Source organism: Silurus meridionalis, chromosome 4 (assembly GCF_014805685.1).
Source record: "Silurus meridionalis isolate SWU-2019-XX chromosome 4, ASM1480568v1, whole genome shotgun sequence".
Classification (NCBI taxonomy): Eukaryota; Metazoa; Chordata; class Actinopteri; order Siluriformes; family Siluridae; genus Silurus; species Silurus meridionalis.
This window is the reverse complement of record NC_060887.1, coordinates 26,532,227-26,550,757: the sequence shown is the minus strand read 5'-3', so window position 1 is coordinate 26,550,757 and position 18,531 is coordinate 26,532,227. Positions and strand designations below refer to the sequence as shown.

Sequence of the window (18,531 nt, the reverse complement as noted above, 5' to 3'; positions counted from 1 at the left end):
TAGGCATGGGTGACTCGATAGTGAAATATTGATACTTCCTTTACTGATATTTCCTCTCAGGTATCGATCGTGATATTAAAAATATAAATGCTGGGTCTTTATTTCTTTTTTAGATTGCAAGTGTAGCCTTTTTTCATGCACACCAGGAAACACTCACAGATTCTTACATTCACACAACGAAAAAAGAAGAAAAAAGAAAAAAGGTTAGCTCAATACTGTGGCAATAACAAACCTGCTGGAACATATGAGACTCAGACACATAGAAGATTATGAGTTATGGCAGAGCTGGTAAGAGTGAACACAGAGCTCCCTGAGAGAAGTCATTCAGAGAGGCAGGTATTATCCAGGTGCCAATAGTAATAATATTAGGCTATTTAAATTATTCAAACAGTAAGTAGGAATTACTGTAGGAGCAGAACCTGACAAGCCTGCAGGCTTGAATGAATTTGATGCTAATGAAATGACATTAAATATATTATGTAATTGTAATTAAAAAAATATTGATCATATTTCATAGTTTTATGTATATGTGATTCACGTGATCAATATCAGGTACTTGTTTGGCTATAGTTGGGTCAAAATCAGTTAGACCGTAGTTCCCTAGTATTTGAAGAGACAGATATGTTGCTTTAATATACTTCCAAAATATCATAAATGATATCATAAATTGTTTCCCTGAAGCTATTTCTATTTTGGTACTCCCAGGTTGGTATATTGGATCAGCTTTTGGCTTACGAGTACACAATGCAGGGACACATAGTCATTTAAGGGAAGTCAGGAAAAGAAAAGAGGCTTTTTCAAGTCAAGAACAGAGACAAGAAAATTACCTAAATGACATAATGATGTGTCCGAAGTGCAATCCTAGCACAACTCTCAGTACGTTTAGTGATATTAACGCTCGAGGTAGTTAACATGGTAGGTAGTTTGTGTTCCACTTCATAACTGCCATTTACAAACAAAGAGTGAGGATGGAAATTAATGATGAATATAATGCTTAAATCTGTGTGCTGCATCATCTCTTCATCTAGCTGCCAGACACACACTGCAGAAGCTGCCCTATGGGTAGATCTGCTAGATGTTATTTCATTTTGTTTCCAGCTCCCACAGATAATCAAATGAGTAAGATATTGCACTCATACCCCCAGGCTCTGTCTCCCATACACAGGAAGTCCCTCACCCCTCCACTCCTATTGAAAGAAGAACCCAGTTTTGATTTAAATATGAAGCGGATTATGCATATTTTATATACTTAAATATAATTACATATCGGATAAGTGAACTGCGATGCTACACAAGGGCGTCGGAGAAAGGAGAGAGGAAAATATTTTATATTGGTACAAAACATCAATGGTGTAAGTGCACTTAATTTGTATTAAAATTGCAGTTTTGGATATTGGGATCCTCAAACACAAATTTTTCTCCTTGTTATGTCTTATATGTTGTACTACATTCCTGTAGGCAAAATGAACTGTCTCTTGGTCAACAATAAAACTATTGACTTTGGCTGTGCTGAACAGATTTCCTTCATGTGATGCTCTCATTTTTTTTTTACCAAAGCCAGGAATTCGGTGCAGCAGCTGCAAGGAGACATTGGAGCTGATGTTGAAGATGCTGGCCAGCACAAATTGGGCTATTCATCTTGGCTGGGAGGGTGCTAACAGATTGTCGCCCTGCTTCGCTGTCTCTCCATCATTAAGACACCCCCTGTGGAGGTCAAGGCAGCTTGTCGTTTAATTCTGCTGCTGCCTCCTCATCATCAGACCAGGAGCTAGAGCTTCCTGGAAATGACAAGTCTTACTCATATACTTCACCTCACCTGATGCCACTGACTTATCATTACTTTTAAAAGCATGAAAACAAGGCAATTAGCATATTACGGTTGTTGTTGTTGTTGTGTTGGATTTCGATGTGGAGTTACTGTATCTAGCTGCGCGTAATCAGTCTCTGAAGGTGAGCACACTGCTGCACTTGCCTCAGGGCTCAACAGAAAAATAGTCTTCTGATCTTTTTCTCCTTCGTGCTTCATGTTTGCATTGTCAGCTGTTTTCCAATAACAGCGTTTTCATCACTGACACAAAACATCTTGAAGAAAAGAAAGTCATATGCATTTCCATAAATTCTGCAAGTTAGATGCAAAAGGTATTTTACTGAAATGTGCCGTTTATCAGAGGAGATCAGAGATTGCACGTTTCTAAATTGAAACACACCGACATTTCGCAGACGCTCTTAATAATAACGGTGTAATTTTACCCAGTTTGCACTGCAAACATTGCAGCATTTCATTATTTCACCTAGTGCTTGGTGTCTGGGTTTTTTTTTTTTTTAACCTAGCTGTGTTTGTGTCCTCGGGCAGAATGCCATGGTGGGCAAACTTTGCCTCTGGACATGGCATTTGTGTAGGTTCCCTGCCACACACGTGTGGATGTCACTAGCTACACTAATGAGACACTGGGGAGGGTAGGAGTGATTCCTGTCAGAAAGAGAGAGAGAGAGAGAGAGAGAGAGAGAGAGAGAGAGAGAGCGAGAGAGAAGATATATAGATACTCAGTGACCACATAATTTGGAATGCCTGTACACTTCCACAATCACCCAAAACATTTCATCATATGGCAGCAGTGCAATACATAAGATCAGTTAATGTTCAAATAAAACATCAAAAGAAAAACTAAGGAATAAAAGAATCTCTGATATTTTGACTGTGGCATGGTTGTGATGTTGATGCCTGACTGGCTAGTTTGAGTACTTTTAGAAACTGCTGATCTCCTGGGATTGAATGCACAGTTTACACAGAATAGTGTGGAAAAACCAAAGACATATAGAGAGTGGCAATTCTGTGGAGAGAAAAGCTTTGCCAATGTCAATTAGCGAAGTCAAAGAACAGACTAGTTAGAGGAAATAACCACTCTTTATAATAGCGGTGAGCAAAAACGCAGCTCAAAAGGCATAAAACATCCAACATTTAAGTGGATGGGCTTCAACAGCAGAAGACCACACTGAATTCTACTGTCAGCCAAACGCAGAAATTTGAAGCTAAAGTGAGGACAGAGACACTGAAACTGGTCTTTTTTTTTTTTTTACAGCCTTCACCTGCCGAGACAGAGAGAGAAAGAGAGAGAGAGGAAGAGAAATATGATGCATTACAAGGATGATGCAGATGAAACAGATGTTTCCACAGATTGCTTAATGAGGCAGATTTCAGCTCAGCTGGTCATGACGTCAAGGATAACAGAACATAGCCCAAAGAGGGAGAAAGGGGCCATCTAGAAAGTACATAAAGTTTTCAGAAAGTGACACACGTTGCAATAATTAGATGAAATTTTATATATATAGACTTTGCATATATTAGTGCTATGAGCAATAAGAGTGAGCAGGAGTGCAAGCAGCTACTGTATACTCGGCACTCTGTAAGTCCTGTGTCCTGCATACGGTCCAAAAACTTCCTTGCTGTAGGGAATGTGTGGGGGTAGGAAGGTATACAATTTCTGTCAGCATCAGTGTTACACAAGAACAATGCTTTCAGTGTGTGCTTTTCTTACACTTAATATGGACGAATCGTTCCAAGAGCCAGCCAGTTCACAGTACACATGATCAGCAGTGAGGAAAAAAGGCTAAGAAGCGTGGCACATACCATTACGTAGATGTACTACATAAAACTCCCGAACAACTAAACATCCATTAGCATGCTATGAAATTACATATGCTATCATATTTCACTATATGCGCAACAGATAAAAGTGAAAACAAGTCCTGAGTCTATGATAGAAGCCACAAAGGAAACAGAAAACCCGACCCTGTGCCCTGAGCAGGCAATCTACTTTAGGTATTACCTTTGGCTCATGGGTGTCATTTGTCACGGCTACATGTGCTGTCTGTAAAAGGGTGTGAGGAGAGTGCAGCTAACTGTGTTACATGGTGCAACCAACAGGAAGCCTCCCCACAGCCTACCAGCACGGCATCTCCAGACACACAACAGCAAGACCTTGATGGAGTAGATCCCACTGGCAAACAACATTTGCCGCCAAATTAGGCGGCAGATTGAAGCATTGAAAGTGCTTTTGTGGGAATCTATAGAAAGGGTCAGTCACTTTCAAACCGACATTTCCTCACTTATTTTTTTTTTTTCCTCCCTGAGGTTAAATTATACTCTTGCAGTGCACAAGAGAAGTTAACATTAAGACACAGATGATTGTGTTAAATGCTTCTGTGGTCTATTTGCTAAAGAGCAACAAATGACCCTTAAATTGTTGAAAGGCTTTTAACACAGATCAAATCTAGGCACACTCTCAGCCGTGCACGCAGGGAGAAGGTTTGCATTTTCAAAGCTGGAGTTTACAAAACACTTCTTGAACACTATATAAATGGCTCAAATCCAAATGTATTTAGTGATTTCTTTTATGTTTCTAAACTATAGGCAATTTACTAACCACTATATTTATTGTTATATATTTTGTGCAAAATATTCTATTAAATTTCAATAACATGCTCTAAAACAAGGGACGTCAACTAGCTGTCAGAGAGAAGCATTTCAGTGGAACAAACTATGTACTTGAAAATAAAACGCACTGTTTCAAAGCTGTACACAAATCCAGCATTTCTAATTTTCTAAACATGAACCATCATGACCTATGTAGCAGATCCTTTGTATCCTATCACATGTATATGTGAACGTTATTTGGCTTAGGAAACCATGCTAAAGACATATTTTATTTGACCCTCTTTGGTCAGAGAGATTGGTAAATAGTATGTATGTGGACTAAACCTGACTAAACACATTTATAAGTGCTTGTTTAGAACCTATGTTATAATAACCTCCAAATTCTGGAAAGATTTTCACTAGATTTTAGTCAGGATTTGCTCAAAATAGTGAGGTAGAGCACTGATGTCTCGGGTGCTCCTGCTCTGTGGAGGTCAGAGATCTGATCTTTCACTCTTACTTTGGAGAATCATGTCTTTATGGACCTCGCTTTGTGCACAGGAAAGTTATACTGAAACATATTTGTGCCCCTTAGTTCCAGTGAAGAGCATACAAAGACACAAATTTTTGAGTTTTAAACACAAAACCTTTTCCTACCTGAAAATGTTCTTTTTCTTTCATGAAAATTTCTACTTACAACTTGAAAATGTTAAGTTTTAAACTTGGACATTCCCTGCCCCTTTCCTTCTAATTCTTTTTTTAATCCCATGTTGGCACCAATACACCATTGTAGTTATGTCCATCTTCTTAGGCTTTAAATAAAATGTACATAAACATTTTGTATGTACACATGAATATATTATTGCAATAATCATGGATCATAAATAGGTCAAGTTTGTCATTACACTTTCATAGTCTTCACATTAGCTTTGTAGAGTCAGCTTTTCATGCATAATACGAGCACCAGCATAAGTTCATAAATTGAGAAGTTAAAGTTCTAAGTCTGATTGGAAACAATTGTAAAATCCTGTATACATACACACACACACACACGCACGTCAACTGAATTCTGTATAAATGTGCCTGGTTGCTAAATAAACAAACTATAAAACATGGCACCGCCATTGTTCTGTGCATAGAATATCTATTTTTAGCATGCATCCTATATTTAACATTGGCAAACCTTGGAATGCATACATTTAATTGACAATACAATTAGAACAAAACTAAAGCCCTTAAGAAGATACTTTGGTATATATTATAATTTTACTGGGGGTTTTTTAGTAGCAGACAATCGTTTTTTTAAAGCACTTTTGTGAAAGCAGGCATCATCTATTGCAGAAACGTCACATCCTTCAAGAAAATGAGAGCTACAGACTGTCAGGGTTTGCCTATGCCAGCATTCTTAGATTTTCCTCCTTGGGCACATGCCGGAGACGTCATTTGTTGCGGTGATGTAAACCTTAAGACAAATGCGGATGGGAAGGTCGCATCTGTCACCGCAGACAGTACTGCAAACTTGCTGATTACTTGGGTGACTCCTGTAAAGGTGCTGCTGTGTTTGGCCTTTTGCAGCAGATTCTACATATTACCTTGTCATGATTTATAGGTTAATCCACGCTTGCTCCCTTATTGATCCTAAATGATTTGCGGCTTGACAAAAACCCTCCACGATATCAATGCCAGTGTGTTACAAAGCCAATTCTATTATACTATATTCAGAAATGAAATGAAGGGCTTTAACTTGGTTTAATTGGCTCAATGACAGGCTTTCAAAGAAAACAATGGTTAATGCACTACTTTCTGCTTCTGCACACTTTTTTTAAACAATATAGTCATAGTAGATTTGGCATAGTAGGTAGATTTGGCATCTTAGGTATTCCAGTTATCCTTTTTGTAAACTGTATTTTTCTATCCAACACTGGAGAAATGCCACTTCTAAATGTGGTAATGTGAAACAAACCGTTGATAAAAAAAAAAAAAGAAAAGAAATAACAGCCTATTATGCTTTCAAACTGCAGAAAAAAAAATCTACCCGGGAAATCACCATGATTATACCGCTGTAGCATTTGAGGTGCATTTCACCCAAAAATAATTCACCTTCTACATTAATCTCATGTGCTGACAAAAGAAATGTCATACTGCAAGTGTTTAGAAAAGGATTGTGCGCTCACTCGTCAAAGGATTTGCATATAATGTTACTTAATTGCAGCAAATGCTAACCAGGTCAAGAAGGCTTAGTGCCTTACATAGTTGAACTGCCTGTCAGACAAGCACCACCCTTCAGAAAGCACCATTTAATTATTACTAAAACTCTTGTCACCCCTAAAGAAGATTAAGCATAACTTTATTAGAAAACTGATGTGTGCAATAGAACCCCAATCCCCACTGTGAATTCTGGCGATGGAAATGCAATGATGTGGGACTACTTAATTCTGGTATGCTTGTCAGGGCGTAGGTCTCCAACACACAAAGCATTCCAGGTCAAAAATACAGTGTGTACCATGAAATTCACATAAAATTGTTTCACAGACAACAAAAGCACATTTTTGCAGTGACCATGTCCGTCCTCTGGTCTAAAGCTCATGAATAAAAGCCTGTAGTTAAGAGCAGAACTAGACAGTACACCATGCATCTGAACATCTGGAAAGCGTTTGTATAAAGGAGAGTTTATTTTTATTAAAATAGGTTCACTTCCACATGTTCAACCTCATCCAATATCATAAATATAAAAAAATAAAAAGCATCAGTGCTAATATCTTGGCAAAGTGTAGTTAGACAAAATACCAAATGCTGCAGGACCACTAGTGAGGAATGCCCCCCTCCCCTCTAACAAAACTGAGTTCACCCATAACAATTTAGCCCTTTATAGAAATTAAACAGGCCAACACTTGTTCCTTTTGCATATAAGCAAGTTGAAATGTGCATGCTTATTTGACTTTAATTCAAATCAGCATACACCATTTGACTTAGATTACTAGAACTTGTTTACTTCAATTAGTCAACTAAATCTGTTCTTAAGTTTCTTAGCATACACGTGGATTTTATTGAAAAATGCAGTGACAGAACATTTAATGGAATAAAACATTGTACTCCTGGTAAACACAGCATGATGAAGGTTAAACAATTACCAATCATTTAATCATCTTCAGGACTCACTCTCACGATTGATCTGGAGCCTCTACGATTGTTATTTTGTACAAGTAACATTCATCTGTCAGACATTATGATGGTCAGGCACTGATACTTTGGTACTGGCATCAAAAATAGTAACCGAGGCAAGAAGTGTGATTTCATTCACCTGAAGCATATATGATGAGTGGGAAATGTGTGTTTGTGATACATGGACAGTATCAGCCGATACAAACTGAATAACTTTTACTGCAAAAATGGTGTAAACATTTTTTTATAAAATATTCACTGTTCATTAATGATCGCTCAAATCCACAAACACAATTCATCTTCTTAAATACGCCACCTAGAAAAGAAAGAAAGAAAAAACCATGCCTCAGACATTTGTGCATCACATTTCATAAACAGCACAAACAGAAATCTCTATTCACTGTAATTTCCTTTGGTAGATCCGTGTGCTTTAAGAACTATTCACATCAAACACTTAAACGAGATTAATACACTTCTGAACATAAGGAATGGGCCGGAAACATTGCTTCTGCCTGGACATGAGTGTTTGCTAAGCAGTTTGTGCTTCCTGTGATGGATGAGGGGTTAAGTTGAGCTCAAGGAGCAGTCCCTGTAGAGTGTTACTCAAGGCCCATCATTCTTTACAAAGATAATAATCCATGCACATAATACATTACATCCATTATAAACACTCAAAGAGAAAACTGGGGGGAGGAACCTTACAGTAGATGCTTTTAAGAATGCATAGAAGCTTGGCACACTTTTTTTTTAAATAATATTAACAGTGCATTAAAAAGTGGATTTTAACAAGTAAACATTTGAAAATATTAGAACTCTATGATATTTGATCCCAAACAGTTTTTTTTGTGAGGAATATCCTGTGCCAACCTACGCGTGAGGTACAAGTCTTGTAAACGCATCAGTAAATGCTGTCATCCTGCATGCCCTTTTGATAGTTGCGTCCTGGCAAATGATTATCTGAGCGAGCCAAACTATTCAAACTTGGCAAGGTGACTGAAGACTAATTTCTCTCGATGAAAGAAGCTTGAATGGCTTTTGCACTACAGGAGAGAAAGTCGCTCAGCGGGAAAAGCTGAAGAACGCTTGCTGAAGCTGAGAGCAATTCAGCGGCATTACGGACATTACAAAGGTCTGAGCAGTGTCTAAATTAGCCTGCATGGTCAATAATAATCAGATAATACGATACTGAACTTATTGTCCATGCTGTAGCCAGTTACAATATGCGCGCCTTTCGGTGAAGCATTTACCTTGCAGCACAGTCAGCTTCCTTTTCCACTTCGTTTTCGCAATTCAAGTGTTAATAAATTAAAAGTGGCACTTTTTCCACAGTGGCAGAAATGCTATAAATACTTTTCAGACCATTAGCCAAAGATGTCTCAGGCAGAAGAATGCATAAAGTGTTGATGATACACAAAAAAAAGTGTTCTTGGGGAAGAGGAACTTGAGCCGTCTTTGAAATACATATCTTTCATATTTAAACACACACGCGCTTTTGTACAGCTTGAGCAGACGAACAGCTGTACGTCACTCGTGCTCACAGTGGGTTGTGTAGTAAAGTCTACAGACTGAGCACTCAGCTCCGTCTCTTATAACTCAATCGGAACTCCATCATCTGATTACCGTGGCCCTCGACCCAATGGCATCAGCACCAGAACAGTGTGTGAACTCACAACTGCTCAAGTGCTCCTTACTTTTTCCACTCTGGCATCTCTTGCATGGTTTCACTCTGCCCATTTGAAACTTTTGCCCTCTCTCTCGCTGGTACTGAGAACAGTCTTATTTTATGCAAGCTGTGGAATTACAACTCTTACATGCAAATAAAAACGTCACTTGTTTCAGCAACACGCTTGAAAAATCTGAACGGCCACTAGAACCGACAGCGTCGCAGTAGGCTAGCGATAAACTTAGCACATTATGTGACAAATGCGATGCGCTTCTCTGCAGCACAGTTAACAGGAACGAACTGCAGTGGAGTAGTAAAATTAAAATGGTAATTGATTCGGAGGATTCACCTCCTGCAGTATTTGCTTATATAACTGATGGAAGAATCCTGTTTCTGTGGACATTTTACAAATGGTGTAATACATTTCACATTTCATTCATTCACTCAAACCAATCCATTCATTCTATCCATCCAGTCCATTTCTCACTGCCTCTCCTCCGTTCAATCTATCGAGCCATCCATGGCATAAATAGCACAATGTTTTGACTGTTCTGGATTCTTTCTAACAGTAATATAATTTTATTTTACTGTTCAAAGCGTATACCGCTCACTGGAATTAACGGTCATGTTCCTGAAAGCTTTCGAAGATGTGGCAGATTTGGGAATGACGAGTCAATGCCCTGCACATTAACAGCAGTAAACAATTTTAAACCCAGGCGCTGTTTAGAAAACAATAGAAATGTAGATCTCTTCATCATGCTGCAACAGTGATAACATATGGTAAAGAAATCACAGAACATAGTTCTCCAACTGAGGACAGGTGGAATACACAGCACGACGCGCAAGTACACAGCTGCTACGTCAGCAACGTCATTCATGTGACATTCCCCAGAGTACTTTTGTGCATCAGCATTTGCAAAGAATTTTCCACTAGCAGGCAGGCTCAGAGATGAAGCTTGGTGGGGTTTTTTTTATTATTATTTATTTATTTTTTACCTGGCAGGTTTCCATGCTGATCTGATTATTTCAGGCCAACTATTCTGGGATACATATTTGTCACTGTGGGACAACAAGTCTTGTGCTGTTCCACTGTTGTAATAAGCTGCATTACAAATTAAATAATATATCTTACATTTAAAAGTTGCTGTTTGTGTATTTAGGATTACAGGTTTTTTTATATTATATATAAAATGTTTTTTTTTTCCTAAACAGACCCAACCAACATGTCCATTCATTACTGAAAATTTTAAGTGCACTGCTGGCTAAAGTGTGCCAACACATTTCCTATGGGATAAATAGCCTGAAAGGGTGATTCTGACCTGGTAGCTGTTCATTGAGCACAGTGAGGAGGGCAGGGTTGCAGTTGAGGATTTCAGGAGCTGTAGCACCTCCCCACATGTGCTCCGAGGGAGGATCAGAGGGTGAACACTGATATCCTTCTCCCATGCCTGAACAGCCCTAGAGAGACAGATACAGAGTGAGAGAGTAAAAAAGGAAAAAGAGAGCGCAAGCGGCTGAGACATAAATTACATTAATCAGACAGTTTGAAATATGACAATTTTAATTATGTCACGGCAATCTGTCAGGGGGAGGGAAGCGCTGAGCGAAGAATGAGAACGTGGCAGAGGGAGAGGGTAGCAGGGAGACTGATGTCCTGTCACATTATTGCAACGATCTATTCAGGACATTTCAGTGACATTTAGCCATCTGTGCTGCAGTTCTGCAGAAAACCCAAAACTCGGCTCTTAAAACAAAACTCGGCAGTGCAGCTCACAGAAGAACCGCAACGTCAGCGAAAATTCCAGAAAACACTTTTGTCATTCTGACAGCATGGACATACACTCAAGAGTTATAAGGTGCAGCCTGCAAGTACACTCTGTGGACGTCTTTTTTCTCTCATCATTTCTGTAGCGACAATTGCTTTAAACTGACAACAGTTCACATCCATTAATGCTTAAACTATAGCAAATTCACTCACAGGACATGAAGATCAGAAAACGGCATTACAGCGAGAAGTTAAAAGAATATAGTTCAGTGCTCATCCGGGAAGACTGAACTAAAATTAGGTAAAGGCTAAAATATTTCAAGCATAATTATCTGAATGTTTTTCTGCGTCTGGTTCCATGTACTGTTTGCGTTAAGGATAAAAGGGATCCTGTTAGCACATGGTTTAATACATCTATTGTGATTTCATTTGCATTCCAAGGCTAATTTACATAATTATACATAATAAGTAAATTTAAATTAAATTGTTAACTGTGTTAGCCATTAAAACCGGAACATATAATTGAAAAGAAAAAAAAAAAAGTGCTCCTTTCGTTTGATCAAGTGTCAGAAATTATAATCAAGGATCCGGGCGTGTAGAGCCCAAGATGTGAATTTATGACTTACTCATCCTGTTGACCGTGAGTGCAGGGGAAGTAAAGGACTTTGATTGCCCTAACTGCCTGGCATGACTGATGCTTATTGGGATGACGGTCACTGGCGGAGACGAGGATGTCACCACTGATGGCTTTCTCAGAAAATGAAGCGATCAGAGTGTCCATGTTCAAGAGCCAGAGCTGGAGAGAATAAACGAGCAACATTAACCGCAACATTCGGCTGCAGGAATATTCGTCATGGCATGCAAGTGTGCTGAAAATATCTGTAAGATTTTAGAAAGAAAGAAAGAAAGAAAAAAAAAGGAACTCAGTAAGAACTTCTACTGTTAAGACAGGCATGAAATTTAGAATGGCCTTACCATGATTACAGCTGTACCATCTGGTGTCTGGATGGAAAAGCGAAATATACTTTGAGCAGATGACAGCTCAACAAGTCTGGAACTAAGGGCTCTCTCCAGGAAATGCTCTCTGGGTTGGAAAATTCTCACAATTAATAATTACTAAATAATTAATAATTACTAAAAACGAAAAAAAAAATTTAACTACATATAGGTACTTAGAAACCCAGTGCAACAGTTTTTCATTCCTTACCACACCAAACAACTAGTGAGTTCACTTAATGAAACTGGGCTGAACCTCATGGTCCCTGATTTAAATACAATAACACAATGTATTATGTACACTGATGAGGCATAACATTATGGCCACCTTCCTAATATTGTGTTGGTCCCCTTTTGCTGACAAAACAGTTCTGACCTGGCAATTAACAGCATGAACTTCTTCAGCAGTTTAAACTACAGGAGTTTGTCTGTTGGACCAGACCACACGGACCAGCCTTCGCTCTCAAACATACATCAATGAGCCTTGACCGCCCATGACCCTGTCGCCGCTTCACCACTGTTCCTTCCTTGGAGCACTTTTAATAGATACTGACCAGTGCAGACCAGGAACATCCCACAAGAGCTGCAGATTTGGAGATGCTCTGACCCAGTCTTCTAATCATCACAATTAGGCTCTTGTCAAGCGCACTCATTCTTACGCCTGCCCATTTTTCCTGCTTCGAACACATCAAAACTTTGAGCACAAAATGTTCACATGCTGCCTAATATATCCCACCCACTAACAGGTACCATGATGAAGAGATAATCGGTGTTACTCCATTCACCTCTCAGTGGTCATAATGTTATGCCTGATCTGTATATGGGTGTGTTGTGCATTTTGATAGTACTTGCCTAATTTGTGGCACGGTATCTACTCCATCCTCGTTTTGCCTCACCACCACTTCAGTTATATAGAATTTTAAAACCTCTGCAACACAACCATAATTACTTTGGATAAGAAATAGCAACAAGGGCTCGAATCATAATTCGACTTGAAGCTGAAACTTTAATGTTCATTATTGCAATTTTTTAAAAGCTGTCTTCTCCTTTGGATTTTAACATATAATAAAAAAAATAAAAAAAAAAAAACACACGGTAATTACATAGGGGTGACAAATAGGATTAAAAAAAAAAAACAAGACAGGAATGAATGTCCAGGTATTTCTAAATAAAGTGGTCAGTGTACATCTCAAACATGTAACATTCTGTCAAATTCAACAGATTCCTGAGGACTACTAAGAATAATCTGAAAACTATTTCTAAATGCCTTATATACACAGAAATTATGTTTTTTTTTTAGCTTTACTTAAGGTAAAAAGGTATAATAAGACATGCAGAAAAGTGGCTGCATTTGTACAGCAGTGTTACTATGCTGGTGTTTGTGCACTTTATGAATCCTACCTGTCGTCACTGCCTCTCCCAGCACTGCACAACAATTCTTACAGACAACCACATTCCTGTGGCCAAGTGCCTGCTGAGCAACAGAGACACAAACTAAGATAGATAGATGATCTGAGAGCACAACCAGGTTTAAGCCACATATAACAGAAATCAATAACCAGAGAGGAACCATTTACTGAAGTGAAAGATGAATCAGGTGTTTGAAAAGCAAAGGGTTCTTCCATTCACTCGTAGGAGACACAGTGCCACAGAAACCCACAGAATGAGGAAAGGGTGGGGGAAAAACAAGGCAAGAAAAATCAATAGCCCTGAGAAAGTTAAGAGTGCTTAGACTGGAAAAGACTCTATATTTATATATATATATATATATATATAAAAAAGGAGTGTCATGCTGCTTCCTTGAGAAGCCTTCATAAAGAAGAAAGACTATCTTTCTTCACTCCCGTCAGCCCAGAGGCAGTGTAAATGAAGCAGAGTTCGTTTAAACATGAATGAGGACTCCTGATGCCCTAAGATAAGATCTAAAAGACTACCTACGAAACACTATGTATAGAGTGAAGTAGAATTGTTTAGATTTTGGTGAGATTTTTCGTTTTCATGTGATGCACCTTTCTGGAATATAGATGAGAGCCAGTGTTTGTGTTGGATGACTCCACTCCATTTGTAAGGGATTGGTCACAGCTACTGTCCCGGGTCAAGAGGAAGTAGGTGTCGCCGAGCAAACAGTCCTGTTGTTGAGGGTGAAGCTTCTTGTTAGCGAAAGGATCAGGGTGGCAACACCAGTCATCTACCAGTGTATTCCAGTTCCCATTGGGTAATGGGAGTACTCGCCTAAAAACCCTAAAGCAGAAAGTTCTATTATAAACCTGATTAACTGCAAACAGTCATGACATGTTTCAAAAGGACAGTGCTATACAGCTTGGAGGGTGACCATAATGCATTTTTTCTCCCACCAGCAGTCGAGCCTGAAATGAGGAAGCTGTGCCTGGACATATAGGCGAAGCTAAAAATTTATGACTTCGGCTAGAATAACTTTTCTACTCAATTAGTGCACTAGTATTTCTGCGGTATTATCTTCAAATGTCCTTTTTTGTTGTCCTGCTGAAAACGCAACCCTCGCTGTTTACTATTCACACCGGTGATTCAAATCATTTTTTTTTTTTTTTACTCAATTATGCTTTCTTACTTCATATCAAGATAATGCGACTTCCAAAAGCAGCATATGCTTGGGTTTAAAAGTAATTAAAACATTAAATTATAAATATCTAAATATTTTTAATACAATAATTTTAGGTTTGTATGCTGCCATGAAAACAAACTCAGAGTCTCATGCTGTGGAGCTTACCCTACACAGAGCTCATTTTAATAGCAAATGAGATCTGCATGGACTAGAGCAAAACTGGCCGTGTGCTCTGGGTGGGAGGGATGGAATTCCTCTGTCTGCTGCCAATCACACCAACTAGCAAATCATTGGAATCTGTAAGCTTATGAATGTGAAAGTGATTTCAGCTGCTCTGAAACACAGTATGAGCAGTGGAGTAAAACATGTTAGTCTGAACCTTCTTGATTGGTAGCACATTGTAATAAGGAAAAGCTGCTCATCAGTCGGCCCTCTTCCACATCCATAAGCTCACAGACTCCCACAATTGACTAGAATCACTGACGGGGAAAAATGATGTCTTCCCTCACCCACCCAAATTTACTGCTTTCCATCTTGGCCAGGGAGGGCTAGGGAAACATCAGGGATCGAAATTTGCGTCTCAAGCGTGCCGCTCACATGGTGGACATAATGAGCAATGCAGATCGAAAAGTAAAGAACACATACAGTAATAACTGGATAGTATACTTCTAACATGGCCAATTTAGCTCCCTGGACTCTGCGCCATTGTCGGAATTCGAACTCGCAACAGGGAAAATGATTTTCTGCTGCATCACCTTCAAAAATCAATAGGAAAAATATATAAAGTAATATTGACTGCTCGTACCTATTATTAGTCACCAACCTTCCAAAGAACAACATTTTTCACTGATTATAAGCAAAGTCAGATGTGAAGAGAAACAAGTACTTGAGTTTAGATTGGTGTAAAAGATTTGCTGAAGAAAAGATATATGGTTCAGGGTGAATAATCTGTTGTTATTGAACTAAAACCAGGCACATTAATGTGCTGCTTGAGCTTGTGTTCAATAACTGAAGCTGTTCCTCACCTGTCTTTAAGCAGCACGGCCCCACACGATTGGCACAAGAAACAATAGCTCCTCTGTGCTCTCAGATGCTGAATTGCACTGTCCTGAGCCTCTGGCAACAGCAAACACAAAACAGTCACCAATATGTTTCATTAAACAACAGGACAGCTTTTCAGTAGGCAGATTTGCCAGAACAGACATATGAGCATCTGAAAGCAGAGCGTATATAGAATCAGGATGAATAACGCAATACATGACACTGTTTGGAGAGTCGTAGTATATGAGGTCAGATGGCCACTCACACTGCAGAGCAGGTCTCAGTCTGAAACAAGCATTGTACTGGCTCGTAGCCAAAGGTCATGCAATCTGCATTCATCATTAATCTCAGTTAATCTGTGGAGTATGATGATGTGTGGAGCCTGAGGGCGGGCCAGCACTCATTACTCACATTCCTCAAATGAGGTTACACAGCCCTTGAACAAGTTCATGCTTAATAACCTACCATCTTTGGCCCATGAGGGTTTCTAGGTTCATTATGATGTACGGGTTTCTCTGATGAAAGTTAAGCGAATCAAACGAGTTGAACCCCACAATGAACTTGGCACGTACCTGGACATTGGCCCACCTTCAAACGCACTCGAACATGCAGCCCATCCGCGTTCAGCTCGGGACTCTTCGGACATGAACGCTCCACTAGACTGACCTCTGGGGGTAGTTTCACCTCATAAATCCCATCAGGTATGTGGATTTTTAGGGCTGAGTCTCCACTAGTGACACTGACCTCAGATTTGTCCTTAACAACATCAGTTCTAAAGAAAAGAAAAGCAAGAAAGAAAAAAGAAAAAGAAAGAAAACACAGTCATAATTAGTGAAGGAAAACATCTGCTTTCAGTTTACAATCTGTGCTGTCCAGAAGCACGCAATCTGATAGTGAGAATATGCCAGACTCATACTGCACTCACTACATACGGACAATATTAGGAAGGCTTTAACCTGAGGCAGAACAGAAAAGAGAAAGCAGACAACGTTCATCAACAATGTCTACTTTTGTCCTCAGCCCACTTTCCTCAGGCCTGTCTGCTGCTCACATGGTGGAGTTAATGAGCAGTTTATTTATTATATATATAAAAAATTAAAAAAAATCACATAAGCTTCATAGTGTATCAATTAGACAGTCTCTATAGAATCTGTGATCATTTGGTTTTGATTTACGTACGTGGGCATTTTCATTTATCATGAATGCGGCGTCATCTGTTTAACTGAACAACATTCTCTCATGCAAACCACCTGCGCAACATTAATGAAACTGACAATTAGCTAACAATGTAAATGGCATAATAATAATAATAATAGCTGTTATACTTTCACGAGATATCATTCTACAAGTCATAGGCTACGTGCATTACATACATCACTATAAACAAACACTACAAAGATGATCATATGGCATGGGACTTCAACCGGGGGTTCACGACCCCTAGGGGGTCCTCGGCGGTACTGCAGGGGGTCCACTAATTAATGTTGAATCACAAATATTATTTTGTTTAAAAAATAAACATGGGCAAAATTTTACATTTTAAATTTTATACGCCTCCTTGTGGTAATAAGCAGTAATGACATGTGCTGGCAAACGACAGATAAAGCAAATTCAACAGACAAATGTTATAACATGCAAACTGCCTGGACAGGGAACTCTTAAGAGGAAAAATCAAGATTAATTATTTGTCTCCTTCCACAAAGCCGGACATATTGCAGGTCTTAAATCATATTTAGTCTGGATGAGATGTACAAAATGAGCTGAGGTAACACATCATTCAAATCAGTCACAAACTATTTACAAAGAACTGCATGTGCACAAGTATCGAAAATCTACTCTGTATTTTATAATAATGATAGTGGGACTATTGTACCTCATATCTTCATCCTTTTCTTTGGTGTAGGAAAAATCATTTCAGCATGCACAAAAAGAGGTTCTACTCCTGTCAGTATAAAATTAATAAAATCCTGGGAAGAGGATGCTTGGTGGTTAAGATGTTTGACTTCTGGTCAAAAGGTTAAGAGATTAAATTCCAGCACCACCAACTAACCAGTGCTCAACTGTTTAAAATGACAAACTGTAAGCTGCTCTGGACAAGGGCTTCTGCCAAATGGCTTAAATGTAAATGAATCTGTGGTTATCATGGTCACATATGAAAATGAGGAGGAAACACATGGATCCAGTCTTCAGTTTTACTGTTTGGGTCAGTCTTGGTTTATGATCACCCCCAAATTCTTGTTATTGTCAGATAGATGTGACCAGGTTTGAGGCATTTCTGCTCACCATGAATGTTTATTTACATGACTACAAACCTATTGTCAGCTCAGACCTCATTTCTCTCTCATCTCCAAAACATTTCAACCTGCAGACTCTCTCACAGATACTTCTGGGGGTAAAAATCCAAGGAGATCTAATTGTTCACCATTCTGATGTATGAGATGAACATTATCTGAAGCTCCTGACCTGTATCATCTCTTACTGCATTATGCAGCTGCCACATGATGAGGCCAAAAGTACGTGGACACCTGACCCTCAAACCCCCCTAATAAATAACCCATTGCTAAATAAATAAGTAAATACATTCATACACTACTATGCAATCATAATTTAAAACGTGTAGCTGAAGACTGCTACACGTCAATTACGAACTCCAGCAACGTGCAGCTCTACAGTACAGTGTTAGCACTGGCTAACTGTGTCAGCCGCTACATTATACGCTGTGGGAACGACTATAAACTTACCGTACAATGAACAAGCCGCTCTGTAAGCGCTCTCTCAACTCAACAAAGACGAGATCTTGTTTTGTCGATGTCTCCATTTCTTCAAAATAAAATAAACCGATTTATAACTCGTTTTCGAGAAGTGTCGCTTTTTCTGTAGTTGTTGTTAACATAGCAACGTAGATGTTT

The 18,531-nt window shown here is 39.0% G+C and overlaps 1 protein-coding gene across 2 annotated transcripts; it reads right to left on the bottom strand.

The window, feature by feature from the left end:
• Positions 1-7,431: 7,431 nt before the first annotated feature.
• Positions 7,432-18,522, bottom strand: ube3d (ubiquitin protein ligase E3D). 2 transcript variants are annotated; one of them, XM_046848187.1, is made up of 10 exons: positions 18,364-18,522; positions 16,195-16,394; positions 15,607-15,697; positions 14,010-14,241; positions 13,402-13,474; positions 12,853-12,928; positions 11,980-12,088; positions 11,631-11,800; positions 10,559-10,697; positions 7,432-7,892 (listed from the first exon to the last, which is right to left on the bottom strand). In XM_046848187.1, exons 1-10 carry the CDS (start codon positions 18,438-18,440, stop codon positions 7,872-7,874), a joined length of 1,188 nt encoding a protein of 395 aa, XP_046704143.1. In that variant the 5' UTR covers positions 18,441-18,522; the 3' UTR covers positions 7,432-7,871. The 2 variants fall into 2 exon arrangements, with proteins under 2 accessions (XP_046704143.1, XP_046704144.1); XM_046848188.1 differs by having other exon boundaries at positions 13,402-13,471.
• Between the last annotated feature and the right edge of the window lie 9 nt (positions 18,523-18,531).